Source organism: Diceros bicornis, chromosome 34, assembly GCF_020826845.1.
Source record: "Diceros bicornis minor isolate mBicDic1 chromosome 34, mDicBic1.mat.cur, whole genome shotgun sequence".
Classification (NCBI taxonomy): domain Eukaryota; kingdom Metazoa; phylum Chordata; class Mammalia; order Perissodactyla; family Rhinocerotidae; genus Diceros; species Diceros bicornis.
This window is the reverse complement of record NC_080773.1, coordinates 34721530-34741389: the sequence shown is the minus strand read 5'-3', so window position 1 is coordinate 34741389 and position 19860 is coordinate 34721530. Positions and strand designations below refer to the sequence as shown.

The 19860-nt window shown below is 45.8% G+C and overlaps 1 protein-coding gene across 1 annotated transcript; it reads right to left on the bottom strand.

The window, feature by feature from the left end:
* Positions 1 to 4572: 4572 nt before the first annotated feature.
* Positions 4573 to 5517, bottom strand: LOC131397735 (olfactory receptor 13H1-like). Its single transcript, XM_058530793.1, has one exon. The coding sequence runs from the start codon at positions 5515 to 5517 to the stop codon at positions 4573 to 4575; it is 945 nt and encodes a 314-aa protein (XP_058386776.1).
* Positions 5518 to 19860: the final 14343 nt, after the last annotated feature.

Genomic DNA, 19860 nt, shown 5'->3' with positions numbered 1-19860 from the left:
AAAAAAGAGAAGCGACTGCTCACTGTTCCGTGACTCAAGAGCGCCACCTAGGGACCGCACGGGCACTGGATGAACTCGGAGGCGTTCCCTCAACTAGAACAGAGCAAAGAAATGAGGTACTTTTATACTGAATATGTTTACATCTGTTTGGGATTTTTTTAAATAAGATTTTTATCCCAAATTACGATCATTGTGAACATGGCCGAGGAAGACTGAGGGACTGTGGACGTGTCAGTCCATGCTCTGGTGGATTCCTGCAGCTCTAGTGGGGGGACACACCTCGGTGAAACAGCGACGCCGATGTCACATCCGCTCCTCTCCTGGACGGGCGCATAAGAGCAGAGTGAAAGGTGCACAGACATGCCCAGACCCTGCTATAAGCGAGGTCCCAGGAGGGTCTGCACTTGACAGATGGGAACACTGGGCTCAGAAAGGGGAGTCTTCTGGCTGTCTGGCCCCGAGCCCATGTCTCTCTCATCAGCACCCCATGCTCTCTCTGTGAACATCCAAGGAATGGTGTCCTGGGCCACCTCCCAGAGGGGGCACTCCAGACATGGCCTCTCTCTCCTCCCCTGGCTTGAGTATTTGGGGTTTGGGCAGGGTCCTAATAAGGCAGCTATGGAGCAGGGAGAGTGGCTGAGACTCTGATTTGGTTGTCCATGGAGTAATCTCCAAACTCCCATCAACCATATACACACACAGACACACACACAAGTACACAAGGATGAAGTGATGTGTCTGGGTTCTCAGGGGCTCGCACAATTGGGGTTCCTTTTTGCATTAATCTCACAGTTTCACACACACTCACGCAGACTCAATGAATTTCTCACATCGTCTCCAAAGTAGGCACATTTCCACAGGCAAACAGACTGTTATGGGCTGAACTGAGTTACCCCAAATATATTATGTTGATGCCCTAACCCCTAGACTTAAGGATGTGGCTGTATTTGGAAATAGGTCCTTAGAGAGGTAACCGAGTTAAAATGACGTCATTAGAGTGGGTCCTAGACCAATTCATCTGGTGTCCTTAAAAGAGAAATCTGGACACGAAACTTGAACCCACACAGAGGAAAGACCGTGTGAGGACACAGCAAGAACACAGCCATCCATAAACCAATGAGAGAGTCCTCAGGAGAATCCAAACTTGCTGATGGGGGGAGGGGTAAAGGGAACAGCACGTAGAAAGGTCCTGAGGTCAGCTATTTGAGGGGCAGAGAAGGACCAGTGTGGCTGCAGCCCAGTGACTAGAGGGAGACAGAGTCAGCAAGGGCTTGAAGATCTCATCAGGGCCTGGCAGACCACAGAAGAATTTTTGTTTATTCTGACAGAAAATGAAAACCACTTGGGATTTTCATCAGAAGTATGCCTAACTTCATACACTCTGGAAGGTTTCCTCTGGCTGCTGAGTGGAGCACTGAAAGGGACTGAAGGACAGAGGAGGGAGCAGGAGACAAGGGAAGAACCTGTGGCCACTCAGGTGAGAGATGGAGGCACCTGGATGAGGTCATTCTGAAAGTGGAAACCCCAAGAAATCACTGCGTGAGGATCTTCCTTTCTCATTTCCCGGATCCTTTCTCTGTCTGAGTCTGCCTTTCTGCTGCAGGTTCCCATGGCAACCAGACCTTCGCCTTCCTGACACTCTATCCTATTTGAAAGATGTGATTCATCCACTTATATGAACATCCGGAAGATGCAAAACTACGGGGATAGGGAACATTTTGGGGGTTGATGGGGAAAAGGGGAGACGGAGGCTGTGACTATAAAAGGGAGGTGTGAGGTGAGTGCTGGGATGGTGGAAATGTCCTGTATCCTGGTCGTGGTGGTGGTGGCTACACAAATCTAGAAATGTGTTCAAGTTCATAGAACTGTAGAATGAAATTAAGTAAACATGATTAAAAGTACAGTCTCAACACTAGTCAGCCATTGAAAATTATATTGCAGAAGAAGATATAATGAAAAAAAAATGTTTGTTATGTGTTGTTAAAGGAAAAAAGCAAGATTCCCAAACCCTGTCCTTGGTATAATCTCTTTTATGCCTAGAAGATAAAGTTAGGAAGAGCACATCCCCGCGGTTCCCAAATCTGTGCTGAGACGCCTTGGATATTTTGAATCTGCGAGAAGCAGACATCTGTGGACGCACACAGACAACCAGGTCCAGGGCTCACAATTTCAGCATGAGGTCTCCCTACAGTCCAGTCAAGGATGTCCTCCTGTATTTGTGGAGCTGTGGTTTCAGTGACTACTATAAGGAATCAAGTACCATATGCAAATCCACATGGAATTGGAAATGAAGGGGCTGTCCAGTCTGTTTCCCAGGTGTGAGAGGTTGTCCACTGCACACAGCATTATATGAGCATCACCTGCCGCCACACCCCTCTCTGCCTCAGTGTGCTTTCTTTGTCTCTCTGACACACGTGGTCACTTCCTCATCTCTCTAGATTTCCCCCACATCCTTTCTCTCTCTGATTTTATCTATTTCCTCCCATTTATTTCTCTCCCAGAATCTCCTTCTATCTGAATGTACTGTTCTCCCTCTCTTTGAATTTGTCTCCATCCATATTTTCTCTCTCCTTCTGCTGTATTGTCCTCTTATTTTCTTCTCATTTATCCTTCCACAGAGTAATATTTTTATCAGAGTCTCAGGAAGCTCATTTATTTAGCAATCAACACCCATTATGCACAGGCACTGCTCTAGAGCACTGGGGAAACAAGCGTATGATCATTGTGATAATCACTTGATTACCGACAGACACCCCACAGACTGGAAGGCATTGTGAATTCAGGCATCACACATCCATTATCTACATGTTCTCATTCTCTACATGCTCTGTTCCCTCAGCAGCCAGCCTGGCTCCTCCCATGTGCATATGCTAAGTGACCACGGAGTGAGGGGATGAATACACACCCAGACTTTGTGTGTGGCTGAAGGCACATTATGTCTCCAGTTGGGGCCTTTCATTCTTCTTTATAAAACAATGGAGCTTGACCTCACTTTGTCTCTTCAATATTCTTTGAGGTCACCTTTGCACAAGTTACTTAGCATCACCTGACTCGACTCCCTTATTGATTATTGAGTCCAGAATCTCAGTGTGATTTCAGCACCAGGGACAGATCTCAGACGATGTTGGGGCTGGTGGGTTTAACCAGGGAAATATTTGCCTGCTTTATGGGTGCAAAGTACCAATCTTGGCTTTGCAAGATTGCTATCTTTGCAAGATAACATCTAACTTATAGATAAGGAAACAATGCACATAAAGTAATTTGGAGAGTTTGGTACACAGCAGTAGTTGAACATCCTAGCTATCATTATGGTTTTCACAATCCTCAGCAAAGTGGAAAAGTATGACACCTTTCTCGTAGGAGAGGGTCTAAGTCAGCCAGGCCAGGACAGAAGGGAACCACAGCCAGCTGATGATTTACTGTCCTGTCTTTTCCTTGCAATATTTTCAGTGTTGATGTCATGCAAGGGAGCGTCACATCAGACGAACTGGTTTCCATCTTGCCTGTGCCAGTGTCTAGTGGTCGGTCTTGGGCTTGACGTTGTCACTCTATGTGCTTCAATATTCCCTTTTTACAAAATAAGGCCATACTAGAGAGCACTGCAGAGGGAACCGAGGATGTTGGGAGAAGCAATCATCACTGGTCCTGACTATCCCTGCACCTTATTTCTGGGTATGCCAGGACTGCAAACCTGACTACTCTTTACTAAGGACAATTCTCAGACTCACGTTTGCAATGAGAAACCTTGCAGCATGAGGGAACATCTCTCTATCACACAAGGAGCCTCTTTGCTTCCACTGAATATAAAGAGCAGCGAATCCTGCAAGTTCAGTGTTCCTCTCTTATATACAACCAACTGCATTGCTGGCATCCATTACAGACCCTTTGGGTCACCCCTATGGGACTTAGGGACATGGACAAGTGATGAGGACTGACATGACTTGTTGGCTACTACTTAACCCATTAGTAGTAAAGTCCTTTGTCTCTGACCCAAAAGTCTCTTGTCTTCTACCAGCATCCATATAACAGGCTAGTTTGCATGTAGAGTGAAATCCCAGATCTTGAACAGTTCTGCACAGAGAGACACTACCCAGGCAGGAAAGTACAAGCTGCACAGACCACTAAGACAGCAATGCCAGAGCTTCTGCGATACACACACCATTTGTAGCTTCTTATGCTGAGCTTGAGGCAGCAGATGAGGCTACAGTCAGTTCTTGCTGAGGCCTGAAATCAGCTGTAAGAAGAGTAGGTCAACATGTGAAGGGAACCTCTATTTATGTCTTTCTACCCTCCAAATACAGAGAACTTCTGAGGTACACACACACACACACACACACACACACACACACAGAGTACATCAGGTTCCTTCTGTTTTTAGCTGCCTACTTCATCCTTTGTTCTACTGTCTGTTCTTCCTGGTGGAGACAGTAGCATAGAACACTTTTAAAAAATGTGAGTTAGTATGTGTGTGTCTATGAATAACACACTTTCCAGGAATTGTTGCAAATAACTAATTAACAATTTCCAGTGAAAAGTAGACACTTTAGAAATAATAATTTGTTTCTTTTCCCCTCAACATCGTACCTTAAGGTCAATCTTTTTCCCCATGAGCCTCCTAAAGGCCCCTTTCACCTCCTTGTTCCGCAAGCTGTAGATGAGGGGGTTCATCATGGGGGTGAGGACGCCATATGAAATGGAGATGATCTTGTCTCGCTCATGGATGGTCTTGTCCTGTGGCATCATATACATGGAGATGGCTGTGCCATAGAAGAGGACCACCACTGTGAGGTGTGATGCACATGTGGAAAAGGCCTTGCCCTGGCCCTCCATGGACCGCATCCTCAGCACGGCCACCAGGATCCTTCCATAGGAGCCCACAATGAAAGCAAAAGGAGCCAGCAGGCTCAGGGCACTGGTGCCCAGCATAAGCAACTCATAGAACCTCAGGTCAGAGCAGGCAAGCTTGAGCAGGGCCAGGAGCTCACATGAAAAGTGATTGATGACATGGTGACCACAAAACTCCAAGGTCATGGTCAGCACAGGGACCACAGTCAGCAGGAAGGCTGTGGTCCATGAGATCCCAGCCAACAGGACACAAAGCTGGGGCCTCATGTGCACAGAGTAGCGCAGGGGGTCAACAATGGCAACACAGCGATCATAGGCCATGGCGGCCAGCAGAAGACATTCCACCACACCCAGATAAAGTCCTGTGGCCATCTGGGCCACACACTGTCTTAGCGAGATGACGGGGATGGTCACCAAGCAGTTGATGAGCATCTGGGGCACACTGGACGTGGTGTAGCACATGTCCAAGAAGGACAGGTTGCTGAGGAAGAAGTACATGGGCATGTGGAGCCGGGGATCATAGTAGATCAGGAGCAGGATGAGGCTGTTCCCAAAAAGGGTGATGACGTAGGACACGAGGAGCAGGCAGAAGAAGATGGTCTGAGCCCATGGGTACTGGGAGAGCCCGAGTAGAATGAAGTAGATCTCCTCTGTGCCATTCTGGCTGTCCATGCTCCTTCTGAAACTCTACCTGGGTGGAAAAACATGGATCATCTTGAGAGTTTTTTCAGAAATGGGCAACTTCATATAGATAAGTTTTGACTCTTTCAAGGACCATCATTAATGTGTTCCTCGGCGCTGCTGCCACGATTCTTACCCCTTTACCCTGCATAGCTGTGTCCCATGCTGGGAACGTTGCCTAATATATTCTACCATTCAGCAGCACTCAATGACTCATTCAATTTTGTAATTCTTCACTGCTTCATGAATTGATGGCTTGTTGGATGGACTGGGTCATTCATTCATTGATTCTTTTACATATTGGTTAACGGATTTTTCATTTATTCATTTATCCATGAGTCATTCCCTCATGAATACATTTGTGGATGGATTCACTCATTGTTTCTTGAATGGATTCATTCACTCATTCAACAATCATTGTTGTGTGGCAACTAAGTCCAGACTCTATCCCCAGCAGTGGAATAACAATGGAGAACAAGAGAAACAGTATCTGCCCTCATGGAGTTGACAGCCTAAAGAAAACCTGGAAAAGTAACACTAGTGTAGTAAGTTTGGCTCATGTTTGTTCTTTAATTGTCTCACGTTTAGCAATGAAAACATGTAAAATCATGTAGAGATGGGGATGTGGACCTCCCGTCTTCAGATGAGCATTCTCTCCAGCTTACTTACCACAGTCTCTGGGACACTGAATCCATGTGTCAGCTGCCATTTATCATCTCACCGAAGCTGTAGAACGTTTCCTTCTGGCCTGATTCATCTATTGACATGTCTGATTGGTGTCATATTTGTGTTTATCAGTCATGATTTAACAGAACTCTTCTTTTCCTTCCTCTCAAGTGTGGGATATGCAGAGCTTTCTTCCTTCCTACATCATCCATTTACTAATTCTTTAAGTGAAATAATTTACATTTTTACGTTTTAAATTAATATAGATAAAACTGATCTTTTTGGTCTACAGTTCTACGAGTTATAACACATGCATAGATTCCTGTAATCACACTAAGAATGGAGACACTGTGTGTGATCCTCAGGTGTCACTTTTGTCCAGGTGTAAATCCTAGCTCTGTCACTCAGCTGCTGTGCAAACTTGGAATGGCCCCCTCAGGATCCTGAGTTCATCTGTAAAATGGGAATAATTAAAGGATCTTCCTCACAGGGATATTGAGAGGATTGCATGCAATCATGCTTAAGAAGTACTGAGCACAGACGCTGCCACACTGTAGGTGCAAAACAAAGGCGACTATTTATGTTATTAATTTTCCTCAATGTTCAATTAATCACGCCTAAAATTTTCAGAAGTGGAAAAAATTACTGCAAAGATAGAATGAAACCCATGTATCCTTTACCAGATACAGCCGACTGTTAATATTTTACTATAACTCCTTTGCAGCATATTTCTTGGATACACAAACACATAGAAACACACACACATGAACAAACGCATACACAGAAGCAAAACAGAAATATATATTTCAGTTTACTTTGTAACCTACTCTTCTTCACTTAACAAGCTAGCACTCACATATGTCCATATAAATGAATCAGATTTACAAAATCCTTGCAAATCATGTTATATTCTGAGGCATCAATTGGTGTGTCACAGTTTATGAATTTAATCCCTTTTTCTGAAATTTTAGATTATTTCCCTTTTTAATTACAGCAAGTAATACTTCTTGAAGCATTATTATACATACATATTTGCACACTTGTAAGATTATTTCCTTTAGATAATTACCAAGAAGTGAAATCCCTTAGCATACGATAAGCCTAGATATTTAAAATAATATTAATAATGAAGTGGAGATATAAGGAAATCTAAAAGAAAAATAGCAAGCCTTGTATTCATTCATTCATTACTTCAACAAGTGTTTATTGCCCATTTCCTAGAGTCTGTTCTAGGTATATGGATAAGTAATAAAGAAGTTAATGTGCCTGAAATCAAAATAATTCCAGTTGGGGTGGAGACAAGGTTATAGACAACAAGCATGTAAATAAATCAACAAACAAACCCTCAAACCCTGTGGTGGGCTATCAGGGGAACTGAGGACGAAAGGTACACACACAGTGCTGGTTTCTTTGTCCTTGATGAGGAATTTGAACATCCTTCAGGAAAAGGGGCTGATCATGGCACCTACCTCACAGGAAGAGTCACCGTGCTCTGGAAGCTGGTGTCACCATCACCAAGTCCCCTCACTGCTCATGGTCTCAGCTTCTCATCTGGGAAATGGGAAGAATCGCCCCCACCATGTGCAGAAATGAGTTGGGGGATTGAGCGAGAGGAGAGCTGCGAGGCAGAAGACTGGCCGAGTCCATCCTGGACGCTGAATAAACACAATCTCCTCCGCCTTTCCATTCTCGAACCCAGGGGCTCCCCTGGCTCTTGGAACGTCCAGAGACTTTGTTCTGTCCCCACCGTGCTCCCCTCCAAGACAAACTATATCTGCATGTGTCCTTTACCAAGTTCTGCAGCTTCTAGGAATTCATCGTACAGATATGATCACATGTGTCAAAGGAGAGATCAACAGGACTAGTTTCAAACACGTTTTAAAAATATAAGTACTAGGTTATATTCCAGAAGATGGAAAACTATCTCAATATCTGTAAACATGGGACTGCATAAAAAAAATTATGATCCATGCATAACACAAAATACTATGCAGAAAGGAAAAGAATAAGGCAGCTTTTTATACTGATCTAAATACATTTCTAATATGTTGTTCAATGAAAAGGAAGGGAGAGTGAGTTTGGTGGAGGCAGTAAGATAGGGGCAGTGAGTACGCTACAGTGAGGGATAGAACAGTGGGCCAGTTGCAATTTTTTTAAATAGGGAAGAAAATGTGTGTAGACCTTTATATCCTCCTTTGACATGACACCTAAATTGAATGCTGTCATTTGAAGGGGATGAGAGAGAACATATGTGTAACTAGGATGAGACACCACAATGGGAACACTATCCTATCTAGCACTACCTGGCACTGGTAGGAATTTGAGTTTCTGACATGAATGAAAGAGATCCTGCTCTAATCTGAGGGTAAAAAATGCTTCCCACGGAAGTCATTGAAGAGTGTTGGGAGAGGGGCCAGCCCCGTGGCTTAGCAGTTAAGTGCGCGCGCTCTGCTACTGGCGGCCTGGCTTCGGATCCCCCAGGGCGCACACCCACGCACTGCTTGTCCGGCCATGCTGAGGCCTCGTCCCACATACAGCAACTAGAAGGATGTGCAACTATGACATACAACAATCTACTGGGGCTTTGGGGAAAAAAAGGAGGAGTATTGGCAATAGATGTTAGCTCACGGCCGGTCATCCTCAGCAAAAAGAGGAGGATTGGCATGGATGTTAGCTCAGGGCTGATCTTCCTCACAAAAAAGAAAAAAAAAAAGAGTGTTGGGAGAAAAACGTGACCCTATTAGCACGGCCAGGAGGGAGAAGGAAGAGCATGCCAGGCAAAGGGAACAGCATGGATGGATGAGTGGATGGAAGGGTGGATGGTGGATGGAAGGATGGGATGATGGATGGATGGAAGTTTGGATGGTGGATGGACGGAAGGATGGATGAAGAGATAAAGCTGTACCGGGTGGAACATCCTCTCCCCACTCTTCTCCCATACCCAGCCACACACCTGGAATCAGAAGGGTCTAATCCAGGAACTTCACCCCTTCCTTCCATGAAGAGACCACACACAAACAGGATCCACGCTGCTCTTGAACTTAGGGGAGAAGAAAGTAATTCCTAGGAGCCCATGTACAAAGTCTTGGATCCCAGCACTTGCTCAAGCAGCATCCCTGAGAACAAGGACGTCCCATCTCCCTCTCTCTGTATCTTCCCCTTCAGTCACCCACACAGTCTCCTGAGACTCCACTGGGAACGGATGGAGCTGAGGCAGGGGAAGAACTGAGGAAGCAGAGAAGCTGAATAATTGGAAGCCCCTTCCCCTTGCAGTCTCTGGAGGTTCCTGGGCACCACCTGGGGAATGGATGCTCGTTAGCAGAAGATTGAACGGGGATGTTGGAAACAAAGGAAACTTTCTGGATCCCTCAGAGTCATTAGAGGAAAAGTTTGGTGTGAGTGGGCTCCTCCCTCCCATCAGAATCTGTGCTGCTGTGAGTGTGGAGGCAACTAGATGGAAACGCACAGTCTGGACACGTGGATGTGATCCCAGCTACACCACTGATGGGTTACGGGGCCTTTCTGAGAGTCACACTCCTTTTGTGTGAAATGGACAGAGAAATTCCAGTTGTTGTCCTCCCCCCGCCCCAGGAGGACTCTCAGACTTTGAGTGAGAACACTGTGGGCGACTTTGAGCTGAGAAACAGAGAAGCAGCCTTGGACACACAGGGGCTGGCCTGGCACTCACCGCTGGGCCTTGGTGTTCTCCTGGGGAACATCCACAATTTCACAGCATGCTGACTTCACACAAGGCCTTTCTGTGACAGTGACAGGGTGAGACACAAGCAAGACCACCCCGTAATCTAGCATGAACACAGACAACAACGTGCCAATGCCAAACGTAACCAAGACCTCTTCAATTTTTAGGGGGACCAATGCATCCCGGTTTTACCAAGACTGTCCAGGTTTTAGCATTGAAAGTCCTGTGTCCCAGAAACTTGTGCAAACCAGGAGGTTGGTCAGCCTACCTGGGACCTTGAGACGACATGGTGCTATCCGTGGACTTCAGTTTGTCCAAAGCTATTGAGGGGCTTGGACTCTATCACTGGTTTTCAAAATCTCTCTTGGTAGAAAGTAGGTTTCTGTTGGGTTGTTTCTTGGCCCCAAAGAAAAAAAGGCAAAGCTTTCTGGGGAAAACCACATGATCTCACTTATATATGGAATCTAAACAAGTTGAATACATAGAAGCAGAGAGTGGATGGTGTGACCAGCGGCGGGAGGTGGGGGAGTGGGAGATGTTGGTCAAAGGGGCCAAAGCTGCAGTCACGTGGATGAAGACGTCTTGAGGTCTAATTTACAGCATGATGACTACAGTTATTAACACTGTGGAGAATCCCGGAAATGGCTGAGAGAGTGGATCTCAGGTGCTCTCATCACACACACAAAATGGGAACTTTGTGAGGAGGTGGGATGTTAATTTGCTTGGCTGTAGGAATCATTTCCATATACATATACGTATATCAAATCATCCTGCTGTACACCTTAAATATAGACAATTTTTATTTAAAAAGTAAATTAAAAAGAAGAAATTAAAGAGGACCTACATAAACGGAAGCATGTTATGCATTTGAATAGTCAATCATTGCAAGCTTTCACTTTTACCTGTATTAGTTTACAGATTTTGTGTCATCCCAGTCAAAATGCCACGTGTGTGTGCAGGTATAAGTGTGTGTCTGTGTGTATGTGTGTGAACCTAAAATTTACATGGTAATATAAAGGGCCAATTCTAATGTTTATCTCAAAGCCACAAAAATTAACAGTAAGGAAATCTGACCCATGAACCAGCCAAGAGAGCAAAGAAACTGACCAACACATTCAGGTTTACTTAGTTTGTGGGAAAAAACGGCATTGTTGAGAAGGGAAGAAAGAACAGTGTTTTCAATAAATGGCTTTAGTCCAAGTCAGTATTATTAAGAGAAAACGTGAAATTTTCTCAGTCTCAAACTATTCTTAAAACTAGGTTCCCTCTAAAGAAAAAGATTAAACTAAAGTCAAAACAATAAATATCTTAGAGGATAATATGAGACATTGCTCTGGAGAATGTTTACACTTCTAAACCAGTGCAATTGACAAAATCAACTATATTAAAACTAAGCACTCTATTTATCAAACAAATAAGTCAAGATACAGTGTGGAAAATTATTTGCAACATATGTATTTGAAAAGAGCTCGCATCCTGAACACAGAAATAGCTCCTATAAAGCAAAGAGAAAAAAAACTTCAGTAAAAAACGTTGGGGAAGAAATTGAAACTAACACATCAGAAAGGAGAAGATCAATGGCCATTCAGTGTATGAAAAATGCACAAACTCGATAGCAACCGGGAAAATGCGAAAGAAAAACGCCACGAGCTAGTAATACAAACCCACGAGCAGACCTAACATCAAAACGGCGCGAACTGCCAAGCTTTCGGATGGAAGACACATGGCGATGTTCATTCGCTGTTGCTGGGAATGTAACGGTCAACTCTGGCAATAAATTTGGCAGTATTTGCTAAAGGTTAACATATAAAAGTCGATGACAAAGCAATTTCGCTCCCACGCGTGCATTTAACGGTAGTGCGCGGACCTGAGCGCTGAGGCAGGTGCAAGAGCGTTTATAGCAGCGTCACACCAGGAGCCTCGCAAATGTCTGTTAACATGAGAGTGTGTGGAACATTGGACCAAAAAGAAGCAATAAAAATGACCAAATGACACCTACATGCAACAACATAGTTAAATCTCACAAACGTGTTGAACAAGAAACCGAGGAACGTCAAGTGTAGGAATTCATGTGTATCAAGTCCAAAAACAGCTGAAATGGAGTGAGACCGTCAGACGCCGGGATTGTGCCCATGTTTCGGGGAAGAGCGAGGGTGCTGTTGGAAGGAAGCACGAAAGAGTCTTTGAAATACTAAAATATATTATTTTCCTAGACGTGAGTACGGTTGTATGTAATTACTGTTGAATAAGTGCATTGTCAAATTTTTTCCTGTGCACTTTTTCTATACGTGTTATATTTCACAATAAAAACGTTTGCATTAAAAAAAAAGAGACATGGGGGCCAGCCCGGGGGCCTAGCGGTTAAGTGCGCGCGCTCTGCTTGGGCTGCCTGGGGTTTGGAACCCCGGCGGGCACCAAGGCACCGCTTGTCAAGCCATGCTGTGGCGGCCTCCCATATAAAGTGGAGGAGGATGGGCATGGATGTTAGCCCAGGGCCAGTCTTCCTCAGCAAAAAGAGGAGGATTGGCAGATGTTAGCTCAGGGCTGATCTTCCTCACAAAAAAAAACAGAGAGAGAGAGAAAGACATGACCATTTCCTTTTCCATGACTCAAGAGTGCCACCTAGGGACCGCACAGGCACTGGATGAACTTGGAGGGTTCCCTCAATTAGAATAGAGAAAAGAAATGAGGTACTTTTATACTGAGCGTGTTTATATTTGTTTGGGATTTTTTTTCCCCTGAATTACAATCATTGCGCACATGGCCAGGGAAGGCTGCAGGACTCTGGACGTGTCAGTCCCTGCTCTGGTGGATTCCTGCAGCCCCAGTGGGGACACAGCTTGGTGAGTCTGTGACATCGGATGTCACATCCGCTCCTTTCCTGGACGGACGCCTAAGAGCAGAGTGAAACGTGCACAGATACGCCCAGACCCTGCTGTGAGCAAGGTCCCAGGAGGGTCTGCACTTGACAGATGGGAACACTGGACTCAGAGAGGGGAGTCTCCCTCATCAGCACCCCATCCTGTCTGTAAACATTCAAGCAATGGTGTCCTGAGCCACCTCCTAGAGGGGGGATTCCAGACCTGGCTTCTCTCTCTGCCCTCTGATTGGGCATTTGGGGTTTGGGCAGGGTCCTAGTAAGGTGAAGATGGGGCAGGGAGAGTGGTAGAGACTCCAATTTGGTTGTTCATGAAGTTATCTCCAAACTCCCCTTCAACCCCCCCCACACACACACACACACTCACACATATACATACAGATGAAGAGATGCATCTGAGCTCTCCTGGGGCTCACACAAATGAGGTTCATAATTACACGAGTCACAAGGTTTCACACCCAACAGGTAAACAGATCTGGAAAGAACTGTCATTAAAAGGCAGTTTGTTACTCACATTCCCAAGAGGTGGGACCTGCCATGCCAAGAGGGGCCACATGGGGAAGCACTGGGTGGGTCACCAGGCAGAGCAAGGGGGTGGAAATGTGGGCAGGAGCCTTGATTGTGGAGTCCGTGGGAGGAACGGGCGAGGGCAGGTGAGCAGCCTTAGGATGGGCTGGTTTGTATCATTTCAGTGGGCTCTGGCGCGTAGGGACTGCCCCTGGCTGTCTGGTACCTGCCCTGGGGAATGAGGGCAGGAGGATAGCATCCAAGAGTGTGAGAAACCGCAGAGGAGGTGGTGGGGTGTGGGATCTGGGTGGGTTGGTTTGCATATGAAGGCACACTCGAGGGGAGTTTTTTCCTATCTCTAGGAATTGATTCGCCCTGGGAGGAGCAGTCCTCCAGGGTCAGCGAGGCCCCATATAAAAATCCATGATAAATACAGAAAATACACCTCCGGCCTCATGGTTCCCAAACTGCGCACCGAGGTACCCAGGACATTTTAACTTTGAGGAACGCACAGCGATATTCAACACCCATCTGACACCGCGTGAACCCAGCCCCCATGGTTCACATTTTCAATCATGAGGTCTCTCTACATTCCTTTCCCTGACATCAGATCTTCGTGAAGCTGGCTTGTCAGAGGTTGCTGTGAAGAAAAGCAGATATATATGAAAATCTGTGTGGAATGGGGAATGAGTGTGGAATTGTCCAGTCTGATTCCCAGGCTTGAGAAGTTGTGCAGTACCCAACAGGCACACACACACCATTATTAATTGTCATTGTTTAAGAATGACAATGTCACGATTCCTACAACACCCTGAACTTTCTAGGTCCTGACCTCCCCCTTCCAGCAATCTTGTCCTGTAAACTCCCTCAGCCACTCATTCCCTGGTCACCCCCTAGACCTTGACAAGCCCCTCTCTCTGTAACTTGATCCCAATAATCCTTTGATGCCACTGGTGCCTAAAATGCATTGGTCCCCTCACTTCTCTAGAGTTCTTCCCTGCTCTCATAGATCACTTCCTTTGTCACCGGTTTAAATCCACAACCAACCAATATGATAAATTCCTCATGTATACCCTAAGTCTCCTATTCCCCAAGACCTTCCCCTTTTTCTCCTGGAAAAATCCAATCCTGTTTCAAAACAGCTCCCCACCTTCTCTGTTCTCTCATTCAGGTAGCTGAATGTGGCTGTGCCAAAACCCCTAGATTCCATCCCCAAAAAGATATGTTGGAATCCTAACCCACAGTCCCTGTGAAGGTGACCTCACTTGGAAATAGGGTCTTTGCAGATGACCAAGTTAAGATGAGAACGTAGGGTGGGCTCTAAGCCCTAATGGTGCCCTTATAAAAAGGGGAAATTGGACACAGAGACGCACGCGCATAGGGAGAACGCCATACGAAGATGAAGGCAGAGATCGGGGAGATGCATCTACAAGCCAAGAAATGCCACAGATTGCCAGCGAACCACCAGAAGCTAGGAGGGAGACGTGGAACCGAAGGAACCAGCCCTGCCGACGCCTTGATCTCGCGCTTCTGGCCTCCAGAACTGCGAGAGAATGCACTTCTGTTGTTTAAGCCGCTCTGCGTGTGGGACTTGGCTACTGCAGCCCCAGGAAGCTAACGCACTGTCACTTTAAATTCACAATGACTCATCTCAAGTGGGTTCTGAGTGCTGCCTGGCAACCAGCCCATCCTGTCCTCTCCTCACCCTCCTGCTCTCTCTGATGGGCATCCATGCCCTCTCTGCCCCCCCACACACCCCCAAACACCTTCTCCCCATTCTCACTCTCCTCGGTGAGCTTGCCTTGTTATTCACTGAGAGAGCAGCAACCAGAAGACAATATGCTCACCGTCGCTTCTACCCACACATGACCGTCCGTCCTGTAAACCCCGCCTTCCACTTCTCTGAGCTCCCATACACAACCAGTTCTCCACTCACACTGTGGTTCCCATCCCTTCTCCCCAACCCCGGGGACACAGCTTTAGAAATCCCCTCCTTTCTCCCACTTCTTCAACCCTGGTCCCTCTGCTGGATCATTTGTACCAGTCAACAAACATACCTTTTTGCTTTATGTTTATGTTGTGGGTTGAACTATGTCCCCCCTAAAATTCCTGTGTTGAAGTCCTAACTCCCAGCATCTCAGAATGTGACCCTATTAGGACACAGGGTCTTTGCGGGTGTAATTAGCTAAGATGAGTCATACTAGAGCAGGGTGGGCCCGAATCCAATATGACCGTGTCCTTATAAAAAGGGGAAACTGAGCAACGGAGACATGCATAGAGGGAGAACGCCACGTGAAGATGGGAGTTACGCTGCCACAAGCCAAAGAACTTCCAGAGGCTAGGAGAGAGGCCTGGAACAGACCCTCCTCGAGTGCCTTCAGAGGCTAGGAGAGAGGCCTGGAACAGACCCTCCCCGAGTGCCTTCAGAGGCTAGGAGAGAGGCCTGGAACAGACCCTCCCCGAGTGCCTTCAGAGGCTAGGAGAGAGGCCTGGAACAGACCCTCCCCGAGTGCCTTCAGAGGCTAGGAGAGAGGCCTGGAACAGATCCTCCCCGAGTGCCTTCAGAGGGAGCAGGCCCGCCAACACTTTCATCTCAGAATTCTGGCCTCCAGAACTGTGGAACAACAAGTTTCTATTGTTTAAGCCACTCAGTTTGTAGTACCTTGCTCGATAGCAAACTCATAGTTATAAAAAAAAAATATGTCCCTGAACCACATTCTCGGCTCTCGCCTTATTTATCTCTATCTTTAAAATGAAATGTTAAAAAATATTGGCTTCTAAATGTTTTAAAAGGCAAAATTAAAATTGATAAACATTTAATGAAAGGTCTACAAGATACGACATTATGTCTACTACACAATTTCAACTCAACTCGATAACTGTTCACATGGGATGTGGTGTGTTTTCACGTGACGGGGTGTCCTGTAGGGGGCGTGTCTAGGGCCTGGAGAAGTTCATAACGTGCTGGATGCTGGATTACGATTTGCTTTATAGTTTCTTGTTGTTTCTAATTTTCTACTATGAGTATGTATTGTAAGAAGTGAAAAATGCAGCGAATGGTTTGAAGAAGCATGCTAATGGAAAAGCTTAGGAAAGATTTAGGATGAAGACGCCCCTGTTTCCTCATCTCAACAAAGGCTTGTGGATTGTCTATAAATAAATAAACAAACAAACAAGTACATAAGTAAATAAATAATGTTACATGTCAATTATACTTCAGTAAAGCTGGAAAAAATTAATTTAAAAAATGAACTTCCCCAAAGAGTTTTCTAGACAGCTAGAATTGGTGGACAACTCGATCAATACTGCTCTTATCGTGGTCCACAGTGACCTGCACACTGCAGAGCCCAGTGGAAAATTCTCAGACTTACTTGGCCCAGAAGCATCACTTTACATGGTTACCTACGCCTTCCTCCCTAAATACTTCTTTTCTTGTCTTTCAGGACACCGCGCTCTCAAACTTGCTGGTTGTTCTGTCTTTTTTTTCTCTTGCATCTTCACCTTGCCCGGAGCCAGGCACCAATCCTTGCACCTCCGATTTCCTCCATGTAGTGAATTTCAATACCATCTTTTATGCTAGTGACTCCCAAATTTATAACTTTAGTCCAGTCCTCTCCCATGAAGCCCAGACTCCTCCATGTAACTACCTTCTGGAAATTTCCAGTTGATGCCTAAAAGAAGACTCAAATGTAGCCCACTCACCAGAGAGATCCTAAAGTAACACCACCCTGTCTGCCTCTCTCATGATTTTCAGCACCTCAATTAATAATAACTTGATGGTTTGTGTTGCTCAGTGTTGAAAACTTCGGTGTCATGCTTGCCATTGTTTCTGACGTATAAATGATATGCCAATCCTATTGGCTCTTCTCTTCAAATATGGTGGAAATCAGAACACCTCTCACGATCTCCCTCACTCCCACCCTTGTCTAAGCCACCATCCTCCCATACGTGGTGTACTTTCACCTCGCCAGGCTTGTCACCTGGCTGCTGCCCTTCCTCTCTTAATGTCTTATTGTCATCTCAACAAAGTCATTCTGTTAAAACGTGAGTCATATCATGGTGCTCTTCTGCTCAAAATTCTCCACTGGCGCCCCATCACACTCAGAATTGAAGCCAATATTTTAGAGTGATCTGTGAAGCCCCGCGTGCTCCAGAGCCCACTATATCTCCTACAATACACGTTCTCATCCCCTCTGCTTGAAGTACACCGTGGGCTCCATGCCAGTGTTCCAAGGACGGTCCCTGCTCAGGTATTTTGTACCCACTATACTTTCTCTTGGAAACGCTTTTCTCCAGATGTCTGCACACTTTTCTCCTTCACCTCCTTGTGTCTTCGCCTACTTAACACCTCTTTGGTGTGGCATGCTCTGAAGAAAGTATTTACGGTCAAAATATCCTTCCAAAGTCATTCTCTCCTACTGTTCCACTTTCTTATCTTACACAGCATTTATCAGTTTCTAGCATACTAGATAGTCAGCTTATTCCCTTTTTAAGAGTCTTTCTTCTTCCAACAGAATGCAAGACCCAGGAGGACAGGAATTTTTATTTTATTAGTTGTATCTCCAATGACTAGAGCAGTTTCTGGCACAGTAGATACTAAAATTAGATAGATAGATAGATAGATAGATAGATAGATAGATAGATAGATAGACAGACAGACAGATAGATAGACAGACAGATGATAGATTTGATGAATGAATGAATAACCTCTCTAATTCACATCATAGCCCTGTGAGAGAAGTATGTTTATTGTTTCCACTTTACTGATGACAAAATTGAGTCTCAATGCATCAATGGTTCTTGAACATTAAATATTGTATTCTTGAGGCCAAAACCCAGCAATTCTGATGTGGTGGATCTGGTTGGGCCCCATCATCATCATCCTCATTCTCACCACCCTCATCCTCATCCTCATCACTGAGGTTCTTACATGGCACTTGCCCGGGTCAGACACTGTTCTGGGTACTCTGAGCTGCAGAACACTCCTGAGAGGTGGTACCATTCCCAGCATCACCCCCATCTACACATGGGAAAAATTAAGGCTCAAGAGCTAACGTAGCTGGACCAAAGCGTACAGCTGTTAGTGGCTCAGCCAGGAGCCAAAGCACAGAAGTCTAGCTCCATTACTCACACTTTCAACCGGGTGTTTTTCAGCTGTCTCTAAAGCAGTGCCTTTAATCTGTGGGGTGCTGTATATTAGGGATTCGTGTAATCAATCCCATTTATCATGACCAGCATATTTTTAATCAAATAATTAGGAGAGGCCGGAATGTAGTTTTTAAATTAGCGGTGTGCATTGCTATGGAGGAATTCAACCCACCCTCCTCATAAGAGGGGAGGCACTCGGAGGCTAAATAGTTGACCCAGGAACGCTCAGCTAGGAGGTGGTGGACGAGTCCCACGCAACACAAGCACGGGGGCTGCTAACCACTGCTTCAACATCACCCGCGTCAGGCTAGCGCTGCAAGGGTTAAAGATAACACCGCGTCAGGACTCGAGCGGCACTCCTGGACCCGCTGCCCCGTCGTCATGACAACCATTATCTCCTCTACCTTCCCAGGCCGCGGCTGCCCCGTCGTCATGACAACCATTATCTCCTCTACCTCCGCACGCGCTGGACCCAGGCCCCCGAGAGGCGAGGAGGCAGGGACACAGTGTTCTTTGGGAAATCGTATCCCTTTCCATTCTTACAAAATGCGTTCAGGGAAACGGGTCCATTTCAAGGGTATTCCTTGCGCTTCCGGGAGCCCGTTGGTGAGGATTATTCTGAGGCCGAGGGGGCCTAAAACCGCATTTCCTAGGCCTAAGGAACTTGGGACCCCACCCCGGCTTAAAGTGACCTTTTTGCCTCCCCCTTGATCTGAGAGCCTTCCGCGGTAATCCTCTTTTCTTCCATTTTTTAAGGCAAAGGCTGTTTGAGCAGGTTTTATCCTTCTTTCTGTGGGGCAACAGCGCCCTCAAGTGATCAACAGAGCAGACACGCTACCTTGTTTGAGAAAGGAGGATGGGTCTGTCTTTGCAGCGTCTTAGGAGGGGACTGAAGAAGAAAATTGTATTCATCATGGTTTACGTTTGGCCTGTTTGCTTTTTAAAAAAATAAGATTTATTGGTGGTTTTTCTAATTATACTTAGAGCTAACATTTATCTCACCTGTCTTTCTCTGTGACTTCTCTCTACACATTCCCTTCCTACCCACTTTCCCTGGAGACCCCTGTGATGGTTAGTTTTTTAATGTGTCAACTTGTCCAGGCTCTAGTATCCAGAGATTGAATCAAATGCTAATTCAGGTGTTTCTGTGAAGGTATTTTGTAGATGCGGGGTTAACATCTACAATCAGTTTACTCTAAGTAAAGATGACCCTCGATAATGTGGGTGGGCCTCGTCCAATCACTTGAAGGCCCTAAGAGCAAAAACTGAGATTTCCCAGAGGAAGAATTCTGTCTCAAGACTGCAGCGGCAACTCCTGCCTGAGTTTCCACCCTGTCGGCCACTCCTACAAACTTTAGACCTACCACTTCCCACAGTCGTGTGAGCCAATTCCTTAAAATAAATCTCAGTCTCAGATAGATAGATAGATACATAC